The 22,495-nt window shown below is 45.6% G+C and overlaps 1 protein-coding gene across 6 annotated transcripts in view; it reads right to left on the bottom strand.

Annotated features, from left to right (window-relative positions):
• Nucleotides 1-18,887, bottom strand: part of nr1h4 (nuclear receptor subfamily 1, group H, member 4) — a 110,879-nt gene extending 91,992 nt beyond the window's left edge. For 2 of the 6 annotated variants that reach the window (XM_068050174.1, XM_068050180.1), the window contains exon 1: nt 5,506-5,656. Coding sequence is in view for 3 of the 6 variants with exons in the window: in XM_068050177.1 (XP_067906278.1) it covers nt 5,666-5,728 (63 nt within the window). In the remaining 3 variants the exon portion in view is untranslated. The other 4 variants (XM_068050175.1, XM_068050177.1, XM_068050176.1 and 1 more) reach the window with 4 other exon arrangements.
• Nucleotides 18,888-22,495: the final 3,608 nt, after the last annotated feature.

Below are 22,495 nucleotides of genomic sequence, written 5' to 3'. Positions count from 1 at the left end.
ACCACCTCCCCAACACACTCACATTCCACAACAGCTAATTTACCTATTGACATCATGGCCAGAATTTAATTGGCTGAGGACCATCATGATCTAAGCATTCAATTATCTCTATCGCTGCTTATCTTTATAATTCTGCTGCTAACCAGGGATTTTCACTCAGCCCTTGTTAAAAGACATTAATCAATAAGGTAAATTATCAGCTTTATCTGGGAGTCTATTCCCCATATCGACAAATGGATTATATTGCACCTGCCGTTCTTATACAGCCATGTATGGCATAGGGAAAAGCCAAAGCAATAAGGATTATCATATTTATCACAAAAAGGAAGCCATTTAACAAGAGAGAAAGATTAGATTCCCTTCTCTATCACTGATAAAGGAAACTGTCAATGCAGTGTATGGTGTTAGTGCCACAGATAAGTAGCTGTCAGTGCACATTTGTGATTCATATCCAGCCATAGAGAGGGGAGAGTGGCAGGTAGTTTTCCATTAATGTAATAGGGAGAGAGAAAAAGAAAGAGGAAGAGACTGGGGAGATAGTGAGAAAGAAAGAAACATAAAGAGAGAGAATGAGAGAAAGGAACTTGTATTTAGAAATAGCAATGTTGTATTTATAAAGAAGGAACTTGCATTTATTGAGCACTATATCATGTCCCAGAAATGAACCAAACTGCTTCACATCCAATTACTTACTTTTAAAATACAGTAACTGTTATGTAGGGAAACCTGTCATCGATTATCCAGGTGCTGAGTCCTCACAAACAATAATAAGATGAATGATCAGTTAATTAGCTTCGGTGGCGTTGAGCTGGGGAGAAATATTGCCCAGGACACCAGGCAAACTTCATTAATAGTGCCATGAGATCTTTGGTGATTAACAAATCCAGGGCAAGTTAAGAAGGTGGTTAAGTAAGCAAATGGGATACTTGATTTTGTAAATAGAGGCATTGAATACAAAAACAAGGAAGCTGTGCTCGACCTTTACAAGTCACTGTTTAGGCCTCAGCTGGAGCATTGTGTACAATTCCGGGCACCACACTTTAGGACGAATGGCAAGGCCTTGGAGAAAGTACAGAGAAGATTTACAGGGATGATACTAAGGATGAGAGACTTCAGTTTTATGAGATTATTCTCCTGAGAGTAGAGGGAGATTTAATAGAGGTATTCAGAATTATGAAGAGCTTTGGCAGAGCAAGTAGGGAGAAACTGTTTCCTCTGACAAGTGTAACCAAACGTCACAAATTGAATTCCTATTTACAAAGACTTGAAAAACGCAGCATCAAATTGCTCCAAATCTTGTGGGCACTTCTGGGAAACAGCAGCTAATATTCACGCAGCTGATATCAGCCCACTATTCAGATGGACAGAATAGGAAGGAGTAAGCAGCATAAAGAACCAACACCTCATCAGTGACCCAACAGCACAGGTCCCTGCTTCAACCTCCCTTGAAGACAGAGGACAGCGCTCAACCGAATCCACACAGGACACAGACAATACTTCCATCCTGTTCCATAAGTGGAAGATGACGGACGAGCTGAAGTGCGATTGTGACCATAAGTCCCAGACCATGGTACACATCACATCAACCTGCCCACTAAAATGTGTTGTGGGAGGCACCTCATTTCTCCACTCAACATCTCAGGCGGCCATTGGATGGATATCCAAACTAGACATTCCATCATAATCTTTTCCCCTCATACGGAAGTAGCAGTAGCTGTACAGATTTAAAATAATTGACAAAAGAATGAGAGGGGAAATGAGGAGAAATTTCTTTACCTAGAAGGTTGTTAAGATGTAGAACGCACTACCTGAAAGGGTGGTGGAATCAGATTCCATCAGAACTTTCAAAAGGCAATTGGACATGTACTTAAAGAGGAATAATTTCCAGGGTTACGAGGAGAAAGCTGGGGTGTGGGACTAAATTGGTCAATTTCTTCAAAGGGCTAATGCAGGGACGATGGGCTGAATGGCCTCCTTCTGTGTTGTAAGGTCATAGACACTTATGAATTGACCCACTAGGAGAGGCAGACAGGCACAACCACAGATTAAAACAGAATATATTACAAATTGCCATATGGGCATGGATTTTGATTCTTATTATCTACAAGTTAAACGTGTGGAAATTCCATCAGAGTGAAGCCTATTTTCTTTATTTTTCCCTTCAGTTTAACAGTGAGGGTGGGGCAACAAGTAAGTAAAAAGCTCCTTTAAAGCCTCGTGCAGTTTGTGTTAGTTTCTCCCTCGTATTCTGGCTTAATAAGAAGCTGTGGCAATGGGATGACCAGATCCCGCATGTCCTCTGAAATTTAACATTTAAAGTTAACATTTCGGTTCTGTGACCTTTCATCAGAACAGTTCTGATGAAAGGTCACTGACCTGAAATGTTAACTCTACTTTTCTCTCCACAGATGCTGCCAGACCTGCTGAGTATTTCCAGCACTTTCTGCCTTTAATATCCCGCCCAGTCTAAACCCATTCTCTGTCACTCACCGTACCCTTTAATATCCCACCTAGTCTAAACCCACTCTCTGGCTCACTCCCCATAACATTTAATATCCTATCCAGTCTAATCTCACTCGCTCCCTGAACCCTTAGATTTCAGCCCAGTGGCTCAGTGAGTGGTATTCTCACCTGTGAGTCAGAATGGAAAGAGTTTAAGCCCTGTTCCAGTGACTAGAGCACAAAATCTACCTGACCTTTCAGTGCAGTGCTTAGGGAGTGCTGCATTTTTGGAGGTACTGTGATGGAATACTCTCCACTTGCCTGGATGGGTGCAGCTCCAACAACACTCAAGAAGCTCGACACCATCCAGGACAAAGCGGCCCGCTTGATTGGCACCCCATCTACAAACATTCACTCCCTCCACCACCGACGCACAGTGGCAGCAGTGTGTACCATCTACAAGATGCACTGCAACAATGCACCAAGGCTCCTTCGACAGCACCTTCCAAACCCGCGACCTCTACCAATTAGAAGGACAAGGGCAGCAAATACATGGGAACACCACCACCTGCAAGTTCCCCTCCAAGTCACAGACCATCCTGACTTGGAACTGTATCGCCGTTCCTTCACTGTCGCTGGGTCAAAATCCTGGAACTCCCTCCCTAACAGCACTATGGGTGTACCTACCCCATATGGACTGCAGCGGTTCAAGAAGGCAGCTCATCACCACCTTCTCAAGGGCAATTAGGGATGGGCAATAAATGCTGACCTGGCCAGCGACGCCCACATCCCGTGAATGAATAAAAAAAAAAATTCCGAGGAGATGTTAAACTGAGGCCCCAAATACCCTCTCAGGTGGACATAAATGATCCTATTGCACTATTTCAAAGAAGAGCAGGGGAGTTTTCCTCCTGGGCCAACATTTATCCTTCAATCAACATCACTAATTCAGAATATCTGAGAATTATCACATTGCTGTTTGTGGGCACTTGCTGTGTGCAAATTGGCTGCCATGTTAGCTATGTTACAAAAGTACTTCATTGGCTATGAAGCCTTTGGGACATCTTGAGGTTGTGAAAGGTGCTATAGGAATGCAAGTCTTTCTTTTAATATTCCTCTTTTAGAATCAGCAATCTAATTCGCATCAGTATTTATTTTTTTTATTTAGAGATACAGAACTGAAACAGGCCCTTCAGCCCACCGAGTCTGTGCTGACCAACAACCACCCATTTATACTAATCCTACATTAATCCCATATTCCCTACCACATCCCCACCATTCTCCTACCACCGACCTACACTAGGGGCAATTTACAAGGCCAATTTACCTATCAACCTGCAAGTCTTTGGCTGTGGGAGGAAACCTGGAGCACCGGATGGAAACCCACGCAGTCACAGGGAGAACTTGCAAACTCAGCACAGGCAGTAAGTACCCAGAACTGAACCCGGGTCGCTGGAGCTGTGAGGCTGCGGTGCTAACCACTGCACTGTCCCTCAGCAATGGTTTGTAGCTGAGAATTCCACATTCTCATCACCCTTGGTGTAGAGATTATTCTGAGCTCTCCTTTAATTCTTTTGATGATTACTTATAGTCCAGTGGCCTCTTATTACAGTATCTACCTTGATATTTGGTATCACAAAGAACAAAGAACAGTACAGCACAGGAACAGGCCATTCGGCCCTCCAAGCCTGCTCCGATTTTGATGCCTGTCTAAACTAAAACCTTCTGCACTTCCGGGGACTGTATCTCTCTATTCCGATCCTATTCATGTATTTGTCAAGATGCATCTTAAATGTTGCTATTGTATCTGCTTCCACCACCTCCCCTGGCAGCAAGTTCCAGGCACTCACCACCCTCTGTGTAAAGAACATGCCTCGCACATCCCCTCTAAACTTTGCCCCTAGCACCTTAAACCTATGTCCCCTAGTAACTGACTCTTCCACCCTGGGAAAAAGCTTCTGACTATCCACTCTGTCCATGCCACTCATAACTTTGTAAACCTCTATCATGTCGCCCCTCCACCTCCGTTGTTCCGGTGAAAACAATCCGAGTTTTTCCAACCTCTCCTCATAGCTAATGCCCTCCAGACCAGGCAACATCCTGGTAAACCTCTTTTGTACCCTCTCCAAAGCCTCCACGTCCTTCTGGTAGTGTGGCGACCAGAATTGCACGCAATATTCTAAGTGTGGCCTAACTAAGGTTCTATACAGCTGCAGCATGACTTGCCAATTTTTATACTCTATGCCCCGACTGATGAAGGCAAGCATGCCGTATGCCTTCTTGACTACCTTATCCACCTGCGTTGCCACTTTCAGTGACCTGTGGACCTGTACGCCCAGATCTCTCTGCCTGTCAATACTCCTAAGGGTTCTGCCATTTACTGTATACTTCCCACCTGCATTAGATCTTCCAAAATTGAGGGACAAAATCACAGGGACAATAACCAGAAGCAGAGCACATTGTACAGATTTCACACTGCCAAACAATTTCAAGAGAAATAACATTACATTAGCAGTGAGAAAGAACAGTTAACTAATGCAAAAGTTTCTAACCCTGCCCTCAAAATGCATTTCAATGCTACACCAGCTCATTGTAAAAGTAACATGCAAAAACATTTATTTCAGATAATTAGTTTGCAGAGCTAAGTCTATTGCTGCTTTGTCAACTTGTAAAAAAAAAAGTTCAAAATAGTAAAACATTTACTAATCTCTCATTCTCCATTAGGAAATCATTCAAGCATTCCTTATACTGGAGAATATTTCACAAACATCAAATAGTATTGCTTTAAAAAAATCCACACAAATTACAAGCATTCTCCATCAGACACTTCTCAATTTAGTGATCAGCAGGGATCTTAGACGTGGCATGATGTTAAAAGAGACTTTTCATGGCTTTTCCATTGATTGGCATTTATGCTGCTAAATTAATTGTGTGATGGTAGCTGGCTGCACTTTCAACAGAAGTATTCCTTACAGACTGTCCACCCAGAAAGAATGGCCTCCTATAAACTTGCCAACAGCAAAGCTACAGGTTGATAAACATTTTTAAGAAATGCATACTTACAAATATGAACCTACTGTCACTAACTAGACTGTAAATTCACTTCTTTGATAAAATGTTGTTGTTCAGGGGAAGCTCAAGTCTAAATGATGACTCTTGTTGACTCTGTACCTCGAATGGTTTCACATTGACATTCTACCCAGCCCCTCATCCCTGGACTCACCAAAACCTCTTCTGCAAAGTACTCGTGGGTCAAGGTGAAAGTGCAAACATGAGGATTATTCATTAAACAGTTTGGCTAATGCTCTCCAAAACATGTCTTGCCTGTGACCATCTTGTGACATTGCAGCAACATAATAAAGTGGAGCTGTACTCAAAACTGGCCAGCCAGACTGGCAATATTAAATGGGTTATGACTTGGGTGGGAAGGGAGTGAAGTATTAAAAGAAAGAAACAGGAAATAGAACATAAAATTAAATCAATAGAAATGAGTGATTGATGTGGGATACACAATTAAAACAACAAGATCAGACAGAAATAGCCGTGGAAATTAAATGATTAACCATGTAGTCGACTATTTATTTGATAATAAATCAATGGAACTTGTGACAGATTAAACACCTTCCACGTAAATTATCGGTAAGAATGTTGGAAACATTGGATGCTCCCATCTAGACTCGATGTTGAAAAAAAAAACCTTAACCATAACAGAAAGCACAAAAAGGATGAGTAAAGAATAATTTCAGTATCTTGGAAGTCTAGTGATTTCCATGCTTAGATTTGTACTGGCTTTGGAGAGGGAATGCTACAGTTGGAGCTGTTTGCAATATTAATTTAAAGCACCATAGGAGAAATGTACAAGAATAAGCTGTGGATAAGATATCCTGAGCAGCTGCCAATTGATCACTTGGACTTGTTTCTGGAAGAGATTTCACCAGGGTTCAGTGGATAGCACTCTGTGCCAAAAGATTATAGTTTCAAGTTCCACTCCAGAGACTTGAGTACAAACTCTAGGCTGACACTCCAGTGCAGTACTGAGGGAGTGCTGCACTGCTGGAGGTACCATCTCTCAGATGAGATATTAAACCAAGGCTCTTTATGTCCCCTCCAGTGGAGGTAAAAGATCCCAAGGCATTATTTCCACAAAGAGCAGGGGAGTTCTCCCCAGTGTTCTGAGCAATATTTATTCTTAAACTAACATCACAAAACTAGATTATCTGGTCATTATCACATTGCTGTTTGTGGGATCTTGCTGTGTGTAAATTGGCTGCCAGGTTTCTTACATTACAACAGTGACTACACTTCAAAGAACAAAGAACAAAAAACAGTACAGCACAGGAACAGGCCATTCGGCCCTCCAAGCCTGCGCTGATATTGATGCCTGCCGAAACTAACACCTTCTGCACTTCCGGGGCCCATATCCCTCTATTCCCTTCCTATTCATGTATTTGTCAAGATGTCTCTTAAACGTCGCTATCGTATCTGCTTCCACCACCTCCCCTGGCAGCAAGTTCCAGGCACTCACCACCCTCTGTGTAAAAAACTTGCCTCACACATCCCCTCTGAACTTTGCCCCTCGCACCTTAAACCTATGTCCCCTAGTAACTGACTCTTCCACCCTGGGAAAAAGCTTCTGACTATCCACTCTGTCCATGCCACTCATAACTTTGTAAACCTCTATCATGTCGCCCCTCCACCTCCGTCGTTCCGGTGAAAACAATCCGAGTTTTTCCAACCTCTCCTCATAGCTAATGCCCTCCAGACCAGGCAACATCCTGGTAAACCTCCTCTGTACCTTCTCCAAAGCCTCCACGTCCTTCTGGTAGTGTGGCGGCCAGAATTGCACGCAATATTCAAAAGTACTTTATTGGCTGTGCAGTGTTTTCGGATGCCCTAAGGTCATAAAAAGTTGCAATGTAAATGCAAGTTCTTTCATTCTAACACCCTACAAATTAGTGATTTTGCCAATTGAAGAACAGAAATGCAGGTCTGTGGAGGTTTGCATGTCCTGCACATTTTTCCAACTCATGGAGTTCTGACTGAGTGGCGTGATTTGCGAAGTCTGCTTGATTACTACATGAAAGCCTGGGGATCGCACATAACTTACCCCGTATAACCATTGGCAGGTTCAGGCAATTGATCTCCAAAACTCCCCTGTTCAGATACCTCCAAACACACATCAGGTTCCGAGCCCTCCAATCCATGACTCCAAAATTCATCTCACCCCCTGACCCCCACCACACACCTCACCCCACCATGCTAGCCTCATCCCAGCCCAGAAGATTTATAGATGCTTTACCCACTCCAACCCCTCCTCCAAGTTCTATACAACTGAAGCATCACTTCCTCACTTTTGGATTCCAATCCCCTTGAAATAAAGACCAATCTTCCATTAACCTGTGCACTAGCTTCTGGTGATCTGTGTGCATGGAATCGTGACATGTAACCAGCTGTAGGTCAAATGTGAGAGTGCCACTACTGAGCCAAGCCTTAGCACTTCAGGTGTCAGATCTCTGGACTCATTGTGAGCAATGCCACAGGAGATCAGTTAGTGAAATAAAGACTCTTTTGGCCACTTAAACTGATTTCTACCCACCTCAGAAGTTCTTTTTCTTTCAGGCTGGCCATCAGGTTTGTGATGACTGAGTGACCTCGGGAGTGAAGTAACAGCACTATCAGTTTTGAATAGGTTCATGCAATTTATGAATTAAGATTTGTGTTATAAAGGAACTGCAGTGCAAAGGATGAATCGACAATAACAATAGCTTCTATTGGTACTGAATGACTAACTTTGACTTCTCGATTTGACTGTTACTGAAGATGCATTACACATTCACGACTATGATTGACACCATCAATTGTCACCAATTTTGTTTTCATTTGAGGGTTTTGTGAAATATATCATAGTTTGTTCATGGGGTTGTCAAAGATCCCATGGCACTATTGGAAGAAGAGTAGGGAGTTCTCCCTAGTGCCCTTGTTAATATTCATCCTTTAAACAACAGCGCCATAAAAACTGGCCATTCTTCCCATTGCTATTTCTGGGATCTTGCCATGCTCAAAGTGGTTGTTGAAGTTGCTTTGATAGCAACTGTTACTACACTTCAAAACAGCCCTGCCTATTCCCTTTGGTTATTCAATACTGGCTGCCTAAGCATTACCTCCTCCCTCCATCGAGGTATCAGACATGTCTCGGTGGGTAACACTCTCTCGCCTCTGAAGGTCGGGGTTCGTGTCCCACACTAGAGACTTGAGCACACCCTCTTGGCTGACCCTCTCACTGCAGTACTGAGGGAGTGCTGCACTGTTAAGGGTACTGTAATCCAGATAAAGTGTTAAAGTGAGGCCCTGTCTGTCCTTTCATGCGGATATAAAAGATCCCATGGCACTATTTGAAGAAGATACTATTTGCCAATGATACTAAACTTGGAGGAGTGGCAAACAGTGAGGATGATGTGAACTGCCTGCAACAGGACCTAGATAGACTAGCAGAATGGGCAGACAGGTGGCAGATGGAATTTAATACTGACAAGTGTAAGGTGATGCATTTTGGCAGCAGGGATAAGGTGAGGCAATATAGACTTAATGACACAGTTCTAAAGAGTGTGCAGGGACAGAGGGACCTAGGGGTGCATGTGCATCGATCTTTGAAGGTGGCAGGACATATTGAGAGAAAGGTTAGTAAAGCATATGGGATACTGGGCTTCCTAAATAGAGGCATTGAGTACAAAAGCAGGGAAGTTATGCTGAAACCTTTATAAAATTCTACTTAGGCCCCAACTAGAGTATTGCATCCAGTTCTGGTCACCACACTTCAGGAAGAATGTGAGGGTCATTGAGAAGCTGCAGAGGAGGTTTACCAGAATGGTTCCAGGGATGGAGGATTTTAATTACAAGGTTAGGTTAGAAAAGCTGGGGTTTGTTCTCCTTTGTGTAAAGGAGATTGAGAGGAGTTAATAGAAGTGTACCAGATTATAACAGGCTTAGATAAGTTAGACAAGAAAAAGCTGTTCCCATTAATGGATGTAACAAGGACTTGGGGACACAGACTGAATGTTTTTATCACAACACAAAGGCAAAATACTGTGGACGCTGGAAATCTGAAATTTGAAATGCCATCAGCCTGAAACATAAACTCTGTTTCTCTCTCCAGAGATGCTGCTAGATCTGCTGAGTATTTCCAGCATTTCCGGATTTTCATCACCCCACCATTGGCGCCCGTGCCTCCAGTTGTCGAGGCCCTAAGCTCTGAAATTCCCTCCCTAAACCTCTCTGCCTCTCTACCTCGCTCTTCCTTTAAAATGCTCTTTAAAACCTACCTCTTTGACCAAGCATGCAAATCTCCTTATTTGGCTCAGTGTCAAATTCTGTTTGATAATGCTCCTTTCAAGTACCTTGGGATGTTTTGCTACATTAAAAGTACTATTTAACTGTGAGTTGGTGGTGGTGTAGTCATCGAGTTGTGTGAGAAAGTGTAGGTTTAATACATGCCCAGTATTTTATATTTTGTTCAGTGAGGTGTATAGAGATCAGGGGCTGCATTTTAAAGCCCCTCTGCTGTCAGGAAGGGTGGCTGGGGGGCAATGAAGGAGACCCCCCACCGGCGGAGACCCCCCACCGGCCCTGACGACGGCAGGCCCTGTTGCGATCGCCGCCGCGGCGAGGCCCTGTGGCAGCCGCCCTGCCGCTTGGCGACGGGACCCCCCATTTAATTATGTAAACTAATTTACAGACTTGATTTAATGAGGGCTCCACCGCCTCCTTAATCACCGCACCAATCGTCTTTCGGGTAGCCGACAAAGCCGAGCCTTCGAATTCCCATTCGGGGAAACGTGGCGCAACACCTGTGGGGAGGGTGGGGAGCGGAGTAACATCGATGCGGATTGGTCGTTGGAGGGGGGGGGCGTTGATGGGAAGGGGTAAAGGGCAAAGTTGCCAAACATTTTGTGGAGGAAAAGTCAAATTGTCAATATTTGAATTCCGGGGAGGAAAAGGTGACGAATGTCTGGAAATGCCATAGTAGTGAGCGTGGCGGGGGAATACATTTAAATTTCATTAAAGTCTGTTTTCTGGAAATTCTACTTACCTGTCCCTTTAATTTTAAAATGTCGATTGAGGGCTGCAAGCCCTTTAAAAATGGCACCGGGGCATCGGCGCTGGATGCCGTTGCCTGCGGCAACTCTCCCGCCCCTTCCACGTCATCGTGGGGGGGGCCAGCACGCGACCGTGCAAATGAGTCCCCGCATTTGAAATTGCGGGCTGGACGGATTTTTTACTGTCTGCTGCCTATTTTGGCGGCGGACTCTTAAAATGCATCCCCAGATGTGAATTGTGCTAATTCAGCCATGTGTACATCCAAAGCAGGGACTTTAGTGCAGCAGGAAAACTGTGCTCAGCATTCTACTGCAACAACTCACCAAAGCTCCTTAGACAGCACCTTCCAAACCTGCGACCTTTACCACCTAGAAGGACAGCTGCTGTATGGGAACACCACCACATGCAAGTTCCCCTCCAATCATCCTGACTTGGAACTATATCGCTGTTCCTTCACTGTCACTGGATCAAAGTCCTGGAACTCCCTTCCTAACAGCACTGTAGATGTATCTATACCATACGGATTGCATCTGTTCAAGAAGGTGGCTCACGACCACCTTCATAAGGGAAATTAGGGATGGGTAATCAATGCCAGCAATGCCCACATCCCATGAATGAATAAAAAATAACCAATGTCCTTCAGTACACAGCAAGATCAAAATGTAATGTTTTCTGTAATTTACATAGGAAACATTCCAGATTTGGGTACCAGATGGATAACACCATGAAAAATGATCACATCACATTGCCTAGGAATGTAAATTCCGATATTTTTAAAGGGCACTTTGTCATTGAGACATGGAAAGGTCTGCTCAATGACTGCTTTGCATTAGACTTCCTCATTTCAAGCAATTTGTCAAATTGACTGCTCGCTGGGTAAGTTCACAGAGTCCTATGAATTAATTGGAACATAAGAGGGATGAGCATAGTTACAGGAGGAGGCCATTCAGCCCCTCCAGCCTGTTCCACCATTCAATAAGATCATGGCTGATCTGTATCCTAATTCTATCTGCCCAGTTTTGGCTCCATGTTCCTTAATATCCTTCGCTAGGAAAAATCGATCAATCTCAGATTTCGAATTATTAATTGAGCTAGCGTCTACTGTTTTTTTCTGGGAGACAGTTCTGTCCTGAAAGGCCTGGCTCCAATTTTAAGGTTACGCCCCCTTAGACCCCACCAGCAGGAAAAGTTTCTCTCTATTTACCCAAATCATTCCTTCCAAAATCCTTAAAACCTCAAGCACAGTACATATAGTTTACAAACATTTTGCTACATTAAACACTAATAAATGTTGCATTCAGTTTTGGGAGAAATTTTACTATGTATTATATTCTGTCTGAACCAATGGTTCTCACTGGATCTATGGACTCCTGGGAGTTTGCAGAGACTTTCCACGGGATCTGTGACACTGGTCTTAGGGGTGAGTGAGCGGTGGGCATTGGCCCAGGATATCATGGTCAAGAGGAATTGAATGACCAGCAACTGAAGGTGTGCTCTGTTCCCACCTTGCTCCTGCCAATCCCATGTTTTCCTAGTGCTCTCTCCATGTTCTGCTTCCCTTGTGCTCCAGATTTCTCTGGGATCCTGTTCCCTCTGGGCTCCTGTTCTTTATTTTTATTATTTTAGAGATACAGCACTGAAACAGGCCCTTCGGCCCACCGAGTCTGTGCCGACCAAGAACCACCCATTTATACTAACCCTACAGTAATCCCATATTCCCTACCACCTACCTACACTAGGGGCAATTTACAACGGCCAATTTACCTATCACCTGCAAGCCTTTGGCAGTGGGAGGAAACCGGAGCACCCGGCGAAAACCCACATGGTCACAGGGAGAACTTGCAAACTCCACACAGGCAGTACCCAGAATTGAACCCGGGTCCCTGGAGCTGTGAGGCTGCGGTGCTAACCACTGCACCACTGTGCCGCTCCTGTTCTCTCTGGGCTCCTGTTCCCCCTGGGTTCCAGTTCTCCCTGGGCTCCTGTTCTCTCTGGCTCCTGTTCTCTCTGACTCCTGTTCTCTCTGACTCCTGTTCTCCCTGGGCTCCTGTTCTCTCTGGCTCCTGTTCCCCTTGGGCTCCTGTTCTCTCTGGCTCCTGTTCTCTCTGGCTCCTGTTCTCTCTGGTCTCCTGTTCCCCCTGGGCTCCTGTTCTCTCTGGCTCCTATTCTCTCTGGCTCCTGTTCCCCCTGGGCGCCTGTTCTCTCTGGGCTCCTGTTCCCTCTGGGTTCCTGTTCTCTCTGGCTCCTGTTCCCCCTGGGCTCCTGTTCTCTCTGGCTCCTGTTCCCCCTGGGCTCCTGTTCTCTCTGGGCTCCTGTTCTCTCTGGGCTCCTGTTCTCTCTGGCTCCTGTTCCCCCTGGGCTCCTGTTCACTCTGGCTCCTGTTCTCTCTGGCTCCTGTTCCCCCTGGGCTCCTGTTCTCTCTGGTCTCCTGTTCTCTCTGGGCTCCTGTTCTCCCTGGGCTCCTGTTCTCTCTGGGCTCCTGTTCTCCCTGGTCTCCTGTTCCCCCTGGGCTCCTGTTCTCTCTGGCTCCTGTTCTCTCTGGGCTCCTGTTCTCCCTGGGCTCCTGTGCTCTCTGGGCTCCTGTTCTCTCTGGGCTCCTGTTCTCCCTGGGCTCCTGTTCTCTCTGTCTACTGTTCTCCCTGGGCTCCTGTTCTCTCTGGGCTCCTGTTCCGCCTGGGCTCCTGTTCTCTCTGGCTCCTGTTCTCTCTGGCTCCTGTTCCCCCTGGGCTCCTGTTCTCTCTGGCTCCTGTTCCCCCTGGGCTCCTGTTCTCTCTGGGCTCCTGTTCTCTCTGGGCTCCTGTTCTCTCTGGCTCCTGTTCCCTCTGGGCTCCTATTCTCTCTGGCTCCTGTTCTCTCTGGGCTCCTGTTCTCTCTGGTCTCCTGTTCTCTCTGGGCTCCTGTTCACTCTGTGCTCCTGTTCTCTCTGGTCTCCTGTTCCCCCTGGGCTCCTGTTCTCTCTGTCTCCTGTTCTCTCTGGGCTCCTGTTCCCCCTGGGCTCCTGTTCTCTCTGGTCTCCTGTTCTCTCTGGTCTCCTGTTCCTTCTGGGCTCCTGTTCTCTCTGGCTCCTCTTCCCCTTGGGCTCCTGTTCTCTCTGGGCTCCTATTCTCTCTGGCTCCTGTTCCGCCTGGGCTCCTGTTCCCTCTGGCTCCTGTTCTCTCTGGCTCCTGTTCTCTCTGGTCTCCTGTTCCCCCTGGGCTCCTGTTCTCTCTGGCTCCTGTTCTCTCTGGGCTCCTGTTCTCTCTGGCTCCTGTTCCCCCTGGGCTCCTGTTCTCACTGGGCTGCTGTTCTCTCTGGGCTCCTGTTCTCACTGGGCTGCTGTTCTCTCTGGGCTCCTGTTCTCCCTGGGCTCCTGTTTTCCCTGGGCTCCTGTTCTCCCTGGGCTCCTGTTCTCCCTGGGCTCCTGTTCTCTCTGGGCTCCTGTTCTCCCCGGGCTCCTGTTTTCCCTGGGCTCCTGTTCTCTCTGGCTCCTGTTCTCTCTGGGCTCCTGCCAAGGACTCTGTTGTGAGAAGCAGGCACCCCCATCTTACTGATACCTGTAAGTAAATACCCTTTCTCTAAAGTGTTGTCAAATACTCTTTACATGCAACATATTCATATTATGAGTATTATACAGTGTTATAATTTCGATGGGGCATCCATAATTACTATTCCAATCAAAAACCGGCACCCGAAACAAAGTTCAAGACTCCGGCTTAACCATTATCAGCAGAAACATCAGAAAGCAAAGCTGTGGATGTTAAATAAATATCAAGTTGTACAATGTGTATTTAGTGCAGGGTCAAGATCAGTTTGCTGCCCATTGCAAATTCACTTTAATTTTTTTGCTCACTCAGGTCAAGTACAAAGTCAGTCAATATCTTACAACACGTTAGAAAACTGATAAAGCTGTTGCATTTAAAGGGATGTCGTTGCACACACTGGAAGGTCGTTGGACAGCCTTCTGTTCTGAGCGTGTAAGAAAGATATATCAGCTCTCATGCCTTTAAGGTGCCCCCAGAATGCCTTACAGACAATGAATGACTTCTGAAGTGCAGACATTGTTGTAATGTTGGAAACAGGGCAGCCGATAAGCTACCAGGTGAACTCCCCTGTTCTTCTTGCAATAGCATCGAGACCAGAAACCTAACTGGACCAGCCACTTAAATACTGCAAAAGCAGTTCAGAGGCTGGGAATTCTGCAGTGAGTGACTCAACTCTCAACTCCCCAAAGCCTGTCCACCATCTGCAAGGCACAAGTCAGGAGTGTGATGGAATACTCTCCACTGGCCTGGATGGGTGCAGCTCCAACAACACTCAAGAAGCTCGACATCATGCAAGACAAAGCAGCCCGCTTGATTGGCATCCCATTCACCACCTTCAACGTTCACTCCCCCCACCACTGATGCACAGTGGCAGCAGTGTGTACCATCTACAAGATGCACTGCAGGAACTCACCAAGGCTCCTTCAACAGCACCTTCCAAACCCGCGACCTCTACCACCTAGACGGACAAGGGCAGCAGATGCCTGGGAACACCGCCACCTGCAAGTTCCCCTCCAAGCCACACATTATCATGACTTGGAACTATCTCACCGTTCCTTCACAGTCACTGGGTCAAAATCCTAGAACTCCCTAACAGCACTGTGTAGCTACACCACATGGACTACAACGGTTCAAGAAGGCAGCTCACCATCTCCTTCTCAAGGGCAATTAGGGATGGGAAATATATGCTGGACTTGCCCACACATTTTAAAAGAATTTAAAAAGAAAATTACAAAAAAGCATCATGCTTTTTATGCCTACTTGAAAGGGCAGGGCTCGATTTAACATCTCGCCTGAAAGACGGCACCTCTGACAGTGCAGCAGTCCCTCAGTACTGCACTGGACTGTCAGCTGAGATTATGGCCGTGAAATCTGGTTCTGTAGCACTGCTGGTACCGGCAGTATGGAAACCCCAAAGGCCTAAAAGTAGGACAGCCAGCACGGCAGCCATGCTGTGAAGCCATTCCGGCTTATTTGACACTCGTTTCCCTAACTTGTTCTGCGCATGTCACCTGAATGCCTTTGTTAATCACTCTGAACTGAACACGCGTTCAGCAGCACGAGGAATCCTCCACTCACGTTATTTAAAGGGCCAGCCGCCAACTTACAAGTGAGGTACTTTTGACTTACTTCTGCATAAGCAGTGTCAGTGGAAGTGCTGTGAATTGTGTTTGGAGGAATTTTGGAGAGCTGCTGAATACATTCAGGGAGCCAACAGGATCTGGTGGCCTAATGACGCATGGGGTATGGAGGCTGTGTCATTCGGTCTGCAACATGAGCAGGAAATGCAGCAAAGGGCGCAGAGAGAGAGGGGAGGCTCTGCGAAGAGGGAGGTGGAGGAGGGCTCTCCGCAGGAGGATCTACCCACCACGAGTTTCTCAAAAGCATTTCTACTTCCACCTTACTCAGGAGCAATGCCTGATGTGACTCACGTTCAACATGGAGGAAATGACAGCACTATGCCATGTTCCTCACTGTGACCTGGAGACTCGCACCATGGCGAGGATATCGCTGCCAAGGCCATAAAGGTCACAGTGGCTTTGAACTTTTCTGAGTCCGGATCTTTCCGGGTGAGAGCGGACAATATAAGAGGGAGAAGGGAATAGAGGGTTACAATGATAGATTTAGATGAGGAAGGATGGGAGGAGGCTTGAGTAGAGTGTAAACGCTGACATGGATTAATTGGGCCGAATGGCCTGTTTCTGTGCTGTATTTCTTAGGTCATCCTATGTAATGTAATCGAACATCTCCCATTATGTTGTCTATCACTGCATCCAGGAGGTCAGAGAGGCCATCAATGCCAGGAGAGGCGAGTAGATCAGCAGGGAGAAGCAGGATGAGAGAGCATGTGGCTTAACATAGTGGGATTCCCTATGGTACCATCAACTACATGCACATGGCTCTGCTGGACCCCACGTCAATGAGGGAAGGCACAGGAACCACACTCTGCCTATGTGTGAGTGATGTGTGACAATGCTTAGTACATCATGATGTTGAATGCCCGCTATCCTGGTAGCAGCCAATGAAGCAGTCTGCCATTACCGCCATCTTTGCATTTCTACGGAGATCAGAGGCTGGCTGCACTGTGACAAAGGCTGCCCCCCTGTACACGTGGCTCTTGACTCCCCCCTGTCACCTGACCACATGAGGACAACGCATGTATAAGAACAGCCATGGAGTCACCAGGAACATTGTGGAACAAAGCACCTGCATGATGAAGCAACGCTTTCAATGCCTGGACCCCTCGGGGTCGACCCTCCAGTACACACCAATACACCAAGCATCTGGGTGTGCATGTTGACCAGCATTCTCCTGTACACTGCCTCATTGATGTCCTCGTCTGAGTCCCCTGTGGCAGAACTCATCTGTGGCCTTGCCCTCCAAGGAGCTGACTGATGAGCTATCGTTTCCCGCTGGCTTGGCTTCAGCCAATTGGTGCCCAGATGACTCACTGCCTGTTATCCTAACTCTATACTGGCTTCTAATGATTGGGCAGTGTCAGTATTTGAGCTGCCAGATCAAGTGATGGTGCTTCTTCTTCGGAGATCTGGTGTAGCTCTCTCTCTCTCTCTCTTTCTCTCTCTCTCTCTCTCTCTCTCTGTCTCTCGGCACTGCTGAAGTTTGCCAGGTGGCAGATCCTGGGTGTCAGAAAGTAGAATATCACAAGTGGAGGGTTGGGGTGAGTCAGGGGTTGGATGTACAGCAGGAACTCCATGGTCACATCATCACTTCATGGCAGAGAGCAGGATGAGGGTGAGGTGAGGATTGAGACTGGGAAGTAACATATCATCACGTTGAATGCTCTCGGCAACGCCGGATGCTATGGGGCTTTGTGACAGGCTGCCCCATGATGCTGAGAACCATCTCTTCCATCATGCTAAGGCAGTTTGTCAGTGTTGGTGAAGCACTGTGTTTGGGTGATGTGCCTGCTCTAGCTGAATTGCTGGAGGTATATGGAAGCAGTGAGAAGTAGATGTGATGATGGCAGCATGGTAGGTGTATGAGGGTGAGGTATCTGAATGTTTGGCCGGGTCCTGAGTGGCAGGGATTGCTGCTGGTGGACTGGTGGGTAGGAGATGTTACGTGAAGATGTGTTCACTCACCTTGACACCCACGTGAGATCATTACACTTCCTGTGGCACTGCTGCCAGGCCCTCAGGTCCAGACTCCGGGAGTTGACCTCTCTGGCCACCTGCTCCCACTGCCTTTGGAGGGCTGTCCTTGATGGCCTCCTGGGCCTTGAGGAAACACGGCCTCTCTCCTCTTGTGGATTTCCATGACTAAGGCCCCCAGCACTGCATCTGTGAACTGCAGAGCCCTGCCTTTACCCTGCTGCTCAATCTCCATTCTTTTTACTTGTAGCAGTGACAGTCAGCAGCAGCTTCACTGCACTGCCCTTTTAAGAGGGACAGACTGCCTTTAAGAGCTGGAAACTGGCTGCAGTACATGCTAGCCTTGCACGTTATTAGGCCCCTTGTGTGTGCAGCCAAATCATGGAAACAAGGAGGCAGCACAAAGTTTGTGTGCTGCCTGCCTCAACAGGAAAGGGCACGGGCAGATTGCAAATCACAAACCACCACGCCCCCGGCACCTGAAGATGGGCCTTAACAGATTTGTCCCCCTATGTGTTAAACCGCAGGATATGAAGCCATGATGTTCTGAACCAGAAGCAAAAGAGCTAACCACTGAGCCACAGGTAAACCTATGAAGTTCTTTTGAAGTGTAGTCACTGTTGCAATGTAGCAACACGGTAGCCAAGCTGGGCATAGCAAGATCCCACAAAGAGCAGTGTGATAATGACTGGATAATCTGTTTCAGTAATGTTGGTTGAGGGATAAATGTTGGCCCAGGACAATGTGGAGAACATCCATACCCTTCTTTGAAATAGTGCTTTGGGATCTTTTTATGCCCACCTGAGAGGGCAGACGGGGCTTTGGTTTGATTGAAAGATTGCAAAATATCACGTTGTGGTATGTTTGGCAACCAGTGAACTGGGAACGTATTGAGGTGAGACTGGACACCAGTGAGTTTAATCATGCACGCAATTTTGTTGTATCATCACAGCAGTGACACAAAACAGTAAAGAGAGAAAAGAAAGAACTTGCATTTCTGTAGCGCCTTTCATCAGAACGTCCCAAAGCTCTTTACAGCCAATGAAGTATTTTTTGAAGAGCAGCCACTGTTGTAATGTAGGAAACACGGCAGCCAAATTGCACACAGCAAGATCCCAGCAATTGACCAGATCATCTATTTTTGGCTGAAGGTGAGGTCATCAACAGACTTTTAGGTGGAGCGGAGCAGATGGAAACACTGGAACCACTGAGGGAACAACTGTTGCAAGAGGGGTGAGTGTTTTCAGGAGAAGGGAGAAAACTAGCCAGCAAAATAAATATTTTGCCAAAATGATTTTGAAAGAGAAATTGGTCTGAGCGCCTGCTTAATGATTAACAGGTTGTTGCTTCATCCCTCACATCGAGTTTAAGCAGTCGCTGAAAGTTGACAAATCGGAGTTGTAGTAAATAAAACCTTTGTCATAGACTGCAATATCAACTTTGTTGAAATTCTGCCAACACAGCCTTGTGACAGCCAAGAATCCGTGACGTAATCAAAAGGTCTTTTGAAGTTTATCAGTTTTTCTGACATTTGGTACGGCAAAACATTTCCCAATTCTCCAAATCAGAGTTTGTTTTTTTCCATAGAAGCTCATTGAATTCCATTTTATTCAGAGTTGACTTTTAATTTCGTCAGTTAAATTCAGTGCTATTGATACTGACAGCAATGTGTAAATGGTTCCTTCAGTTATTTCCCACTCAATCATTGCTCTGCAGTAAGAATGCTACCCATGGCTGACACCTTCCAACTTTACGTGGTCTAGTTTACGTCGGACTCGAATCCCCTATTATGTAATGGGATCATAATGCCATCAAGCATGCGCGACCCTGACCCGACGGGACCCAACGACATGTGTCGGGTTCGGGTCGGGTTGGGTCGCACTTCCGGGTCCAGCATTCGGGCTCAGGTCGGGTCAGACTGGGTCGGACACACTCTATCACCACCTCCAGTAAGGGGCTCCAATGTTAATATATTTTTTGGACTTGAAAGGTGGTTTTGTTACTGTTATTTTAAGCTTGCAGATATGCAACAAAGTGAAAAACGGAAGGTAGGTTAATTGATAGTCGGGTCGGGTCAGGCGCGGGAAAAAATGAAAGGACTCGGGCCGGGTCAGGCTCAGGGTTGGATGTGGTTCTGTTGGGTTCGGGTCGCGTTTCATTTGCAGACCCACGCCGGCCTTTCGTGGACAGACCAATAAAATCAGTGCGTATCTGTAGAATGAGATTTGTGTAAACTAATGGGAATAGGGATTTCAAATGTCTATATGGCTCATGAACAGATAAGATAAGATTGGGCACCCCTGATTGGTATTTTAGGTCCAATCACCAAAGGATTTAATGTCTTCAGGTTGCACAAGTGTAAGATATTTGCATAAATGTCTCATTAACACAGCAATCAAACAATTCAATAAGCACCCAATTTTAAACAGGTTGATATCTCCTTTAAGATAATACAGAAAGAAACAATATTGATTAACAGGAAATTGAAAGTTCAAATATCTTGCAAACAGCACATACTTGTGTGGTGAAAACCATTTAAAGTAATTCTCTTAACTCTGGAAGTTTCAAACGTTTGTGAAGAAGGCAACACAGAGCGGGAGTAAGTAATTGAGCACAACATAAGTGCCAAGCAATCACCATCTCCAACAAGAGAGATTCTAACCATCTCCCCTTGGAATTACCACTGTTGAATCCCCATCACTAACATCCTGGGGGCTACCGTGTGAAGGAGGGGTTATTAGTTTAAAAGAATTATTTTCCTATGAATAAGGGATTAAACATTTTTTAAAAAGGGTTTATCTTCCTAAAAGGTTAAAAAAGTTCATCTCTTTAATACTAAGAGGCACAGTGAAAAAAACTTGCCTCATTTTACAACCATAAAGGCATCTTCTGATAAGGAGGATTCGCTTCCAACAGTCACGAACCTTATCACATGGTAAAACATTAATAACATAGTTTTGCAAACTGTCACAAAAGCTACCACAGTGTAATGGTTGATGAGATGATTTTATGCTGATAGCCCTAAACCACAGTCAAATTAAGTTTTGAAAACATAACCAAACCCAAAAATTGAATTATAATCTTGAAATAAAGTCAGATGACTAATGAAACATTGACCATCACGAAACTTGGCTTTCTTAGGAATCAAAGAGGACAGACCTAACCTCGAAATTAGGAGGCCTACAGCCTTATTTGGGAAATAAGAACATAAGAAATAGAAGCAGGAGTTGGCTATTTGGCCCCTCGAGCCTGCTCTGCCATTTAATAAGATCATGGCTGATCTGATTGTGGACTCAACTCCACTTTCCTGCCTATACCCCATAATCCTTAACTCCCTTGTAGATCAAAAATCTGTCTAATTTAACCTTGAATATTGTCAGGCAAACTCCCCACCTGCCAAGACTGAGGCACACACTATTTCGCCACATGAACATTTAAACTTAAAATTGCAAGCCCCTGACTGGAAAGACATTTTCATAGTAATAGACAGTGTTGGAACAATGAGGACCCAGTCATTCCTTCCCCAATACACAGAAAAAGTGGTCAGACCAGTTTAGTCACAGGACTAACTGGCTATTGCAGAGGTTTGAACTGAGAGTTTTAAATTGGAGAAAACAGTGTTTGAAGTCAGAAAGCTCCTGGCTCCTGGTTTGAGAACATCTCTCTCCTGTCTGCTCTCATCTTGCTCACACCAGCATCAGAAACCATTGAAGACATAGGAACACTAAGAGAGAAAAGTCTCCTACAGTCAACAGGGTTTAAGAAGAATACTGGGCCCCAATGAAAAGTAAGAGCTGTCTACAATCAAGGACTCTACAGTGAGCTGGAAACACAGCGCAGTAAACAAGAAACTTCTGAAATTTCCTCAAACCTCTCCATTTTATTTTTCTTCTTTTTCTGGCCCTATTTGCATGTGTGTATCACGTGTGCATGCTAGTGTGGGTGCATCGTATATCCATAGGCGTGAACCGTATTAGAGTTTAAGTAAGTTTAATAAATTTCATTTTTCTTCTTTAAACCTAAGAAAAACCTGATGTACTCATTTCTTTGCCTTATAATTGGAAAGCTGTGAACAAGGATTCTCAAAGGGGAAGCTCAAAACACAGTGTGTTTAAAATTAAATCCTGTTACAATAAGACCAGGTGAAGACAGTAACAGGTCCCTAGACACCTTTCTCACCTGGTCGCAACAGAAATTTGGGTGCTAGTGTCCAGAATTTTACCCACAGACGGACGAGTGAAATTGGAAGTGGGAAGCCAAATTGTTCCCAACCAAAATGAGCAAGTTTTCAATACAGGTTTTCTCGTGGTTGTGTGTGATTGAATACTGACAAGTCTACGACTGAAACTAATAGCTCTTCAAGTCGGGGTGAAGTAACTTGGGATAAGTTAAAAGCACTGTCTATGGAAGTGTTGAGAAAAATGGCTGAGCAGTGTGGGATCACTGTACGGGGCAAGGCTAGGAAGTCTGAACTCCTAAGGGTAGTGGCCAACCATTACTCCCTTCAATCTGAAGAAGCAGAAGCAGTGTTAGAAGTAGACTCCAACAGGGTACTGCTAGCAAAGATACAATTGGAACAAAGGAAACTTGAGTTATAAGACAGAGAAAGAGAGAGAGAGAGGAGAGGGAGAAAGAAAGATCCTTCCAGAAGGAACAGAAAGAATGAGAGAGAGAGGAGAGAGAGAGGAGAGAGAAAGAATATTCCGGAAGGAATGCGAAGAGAGAAAGTTGAAGTGGCTTGAGTTAACTAGAGGGTGACAGAGTAACCCCAGTGAAAGCATGGTCAATATGGAGGAGCACAATTCAGGACTGGGTACAAAATTGATA

The sequence above is a fragment of the Heterodontus francisci genome, chromosome 18 (assembly GCF_036365525.1).
Source record: "Heterodontus francisci isolate sHetFra1 chromosome 18, sHetFra1.hap1, whole genome shotgun sequence".
Taxonomy (NCBI): Eukaryota; Metazoa; Chordata; class Chondrichthyes; order Heterodontiformes; family Heterodontidae; genus Heterodontus; species Heterodontus francisci.
This window is presented reverse-complemented; position numbering and strand designations above follow the sequence as displayed.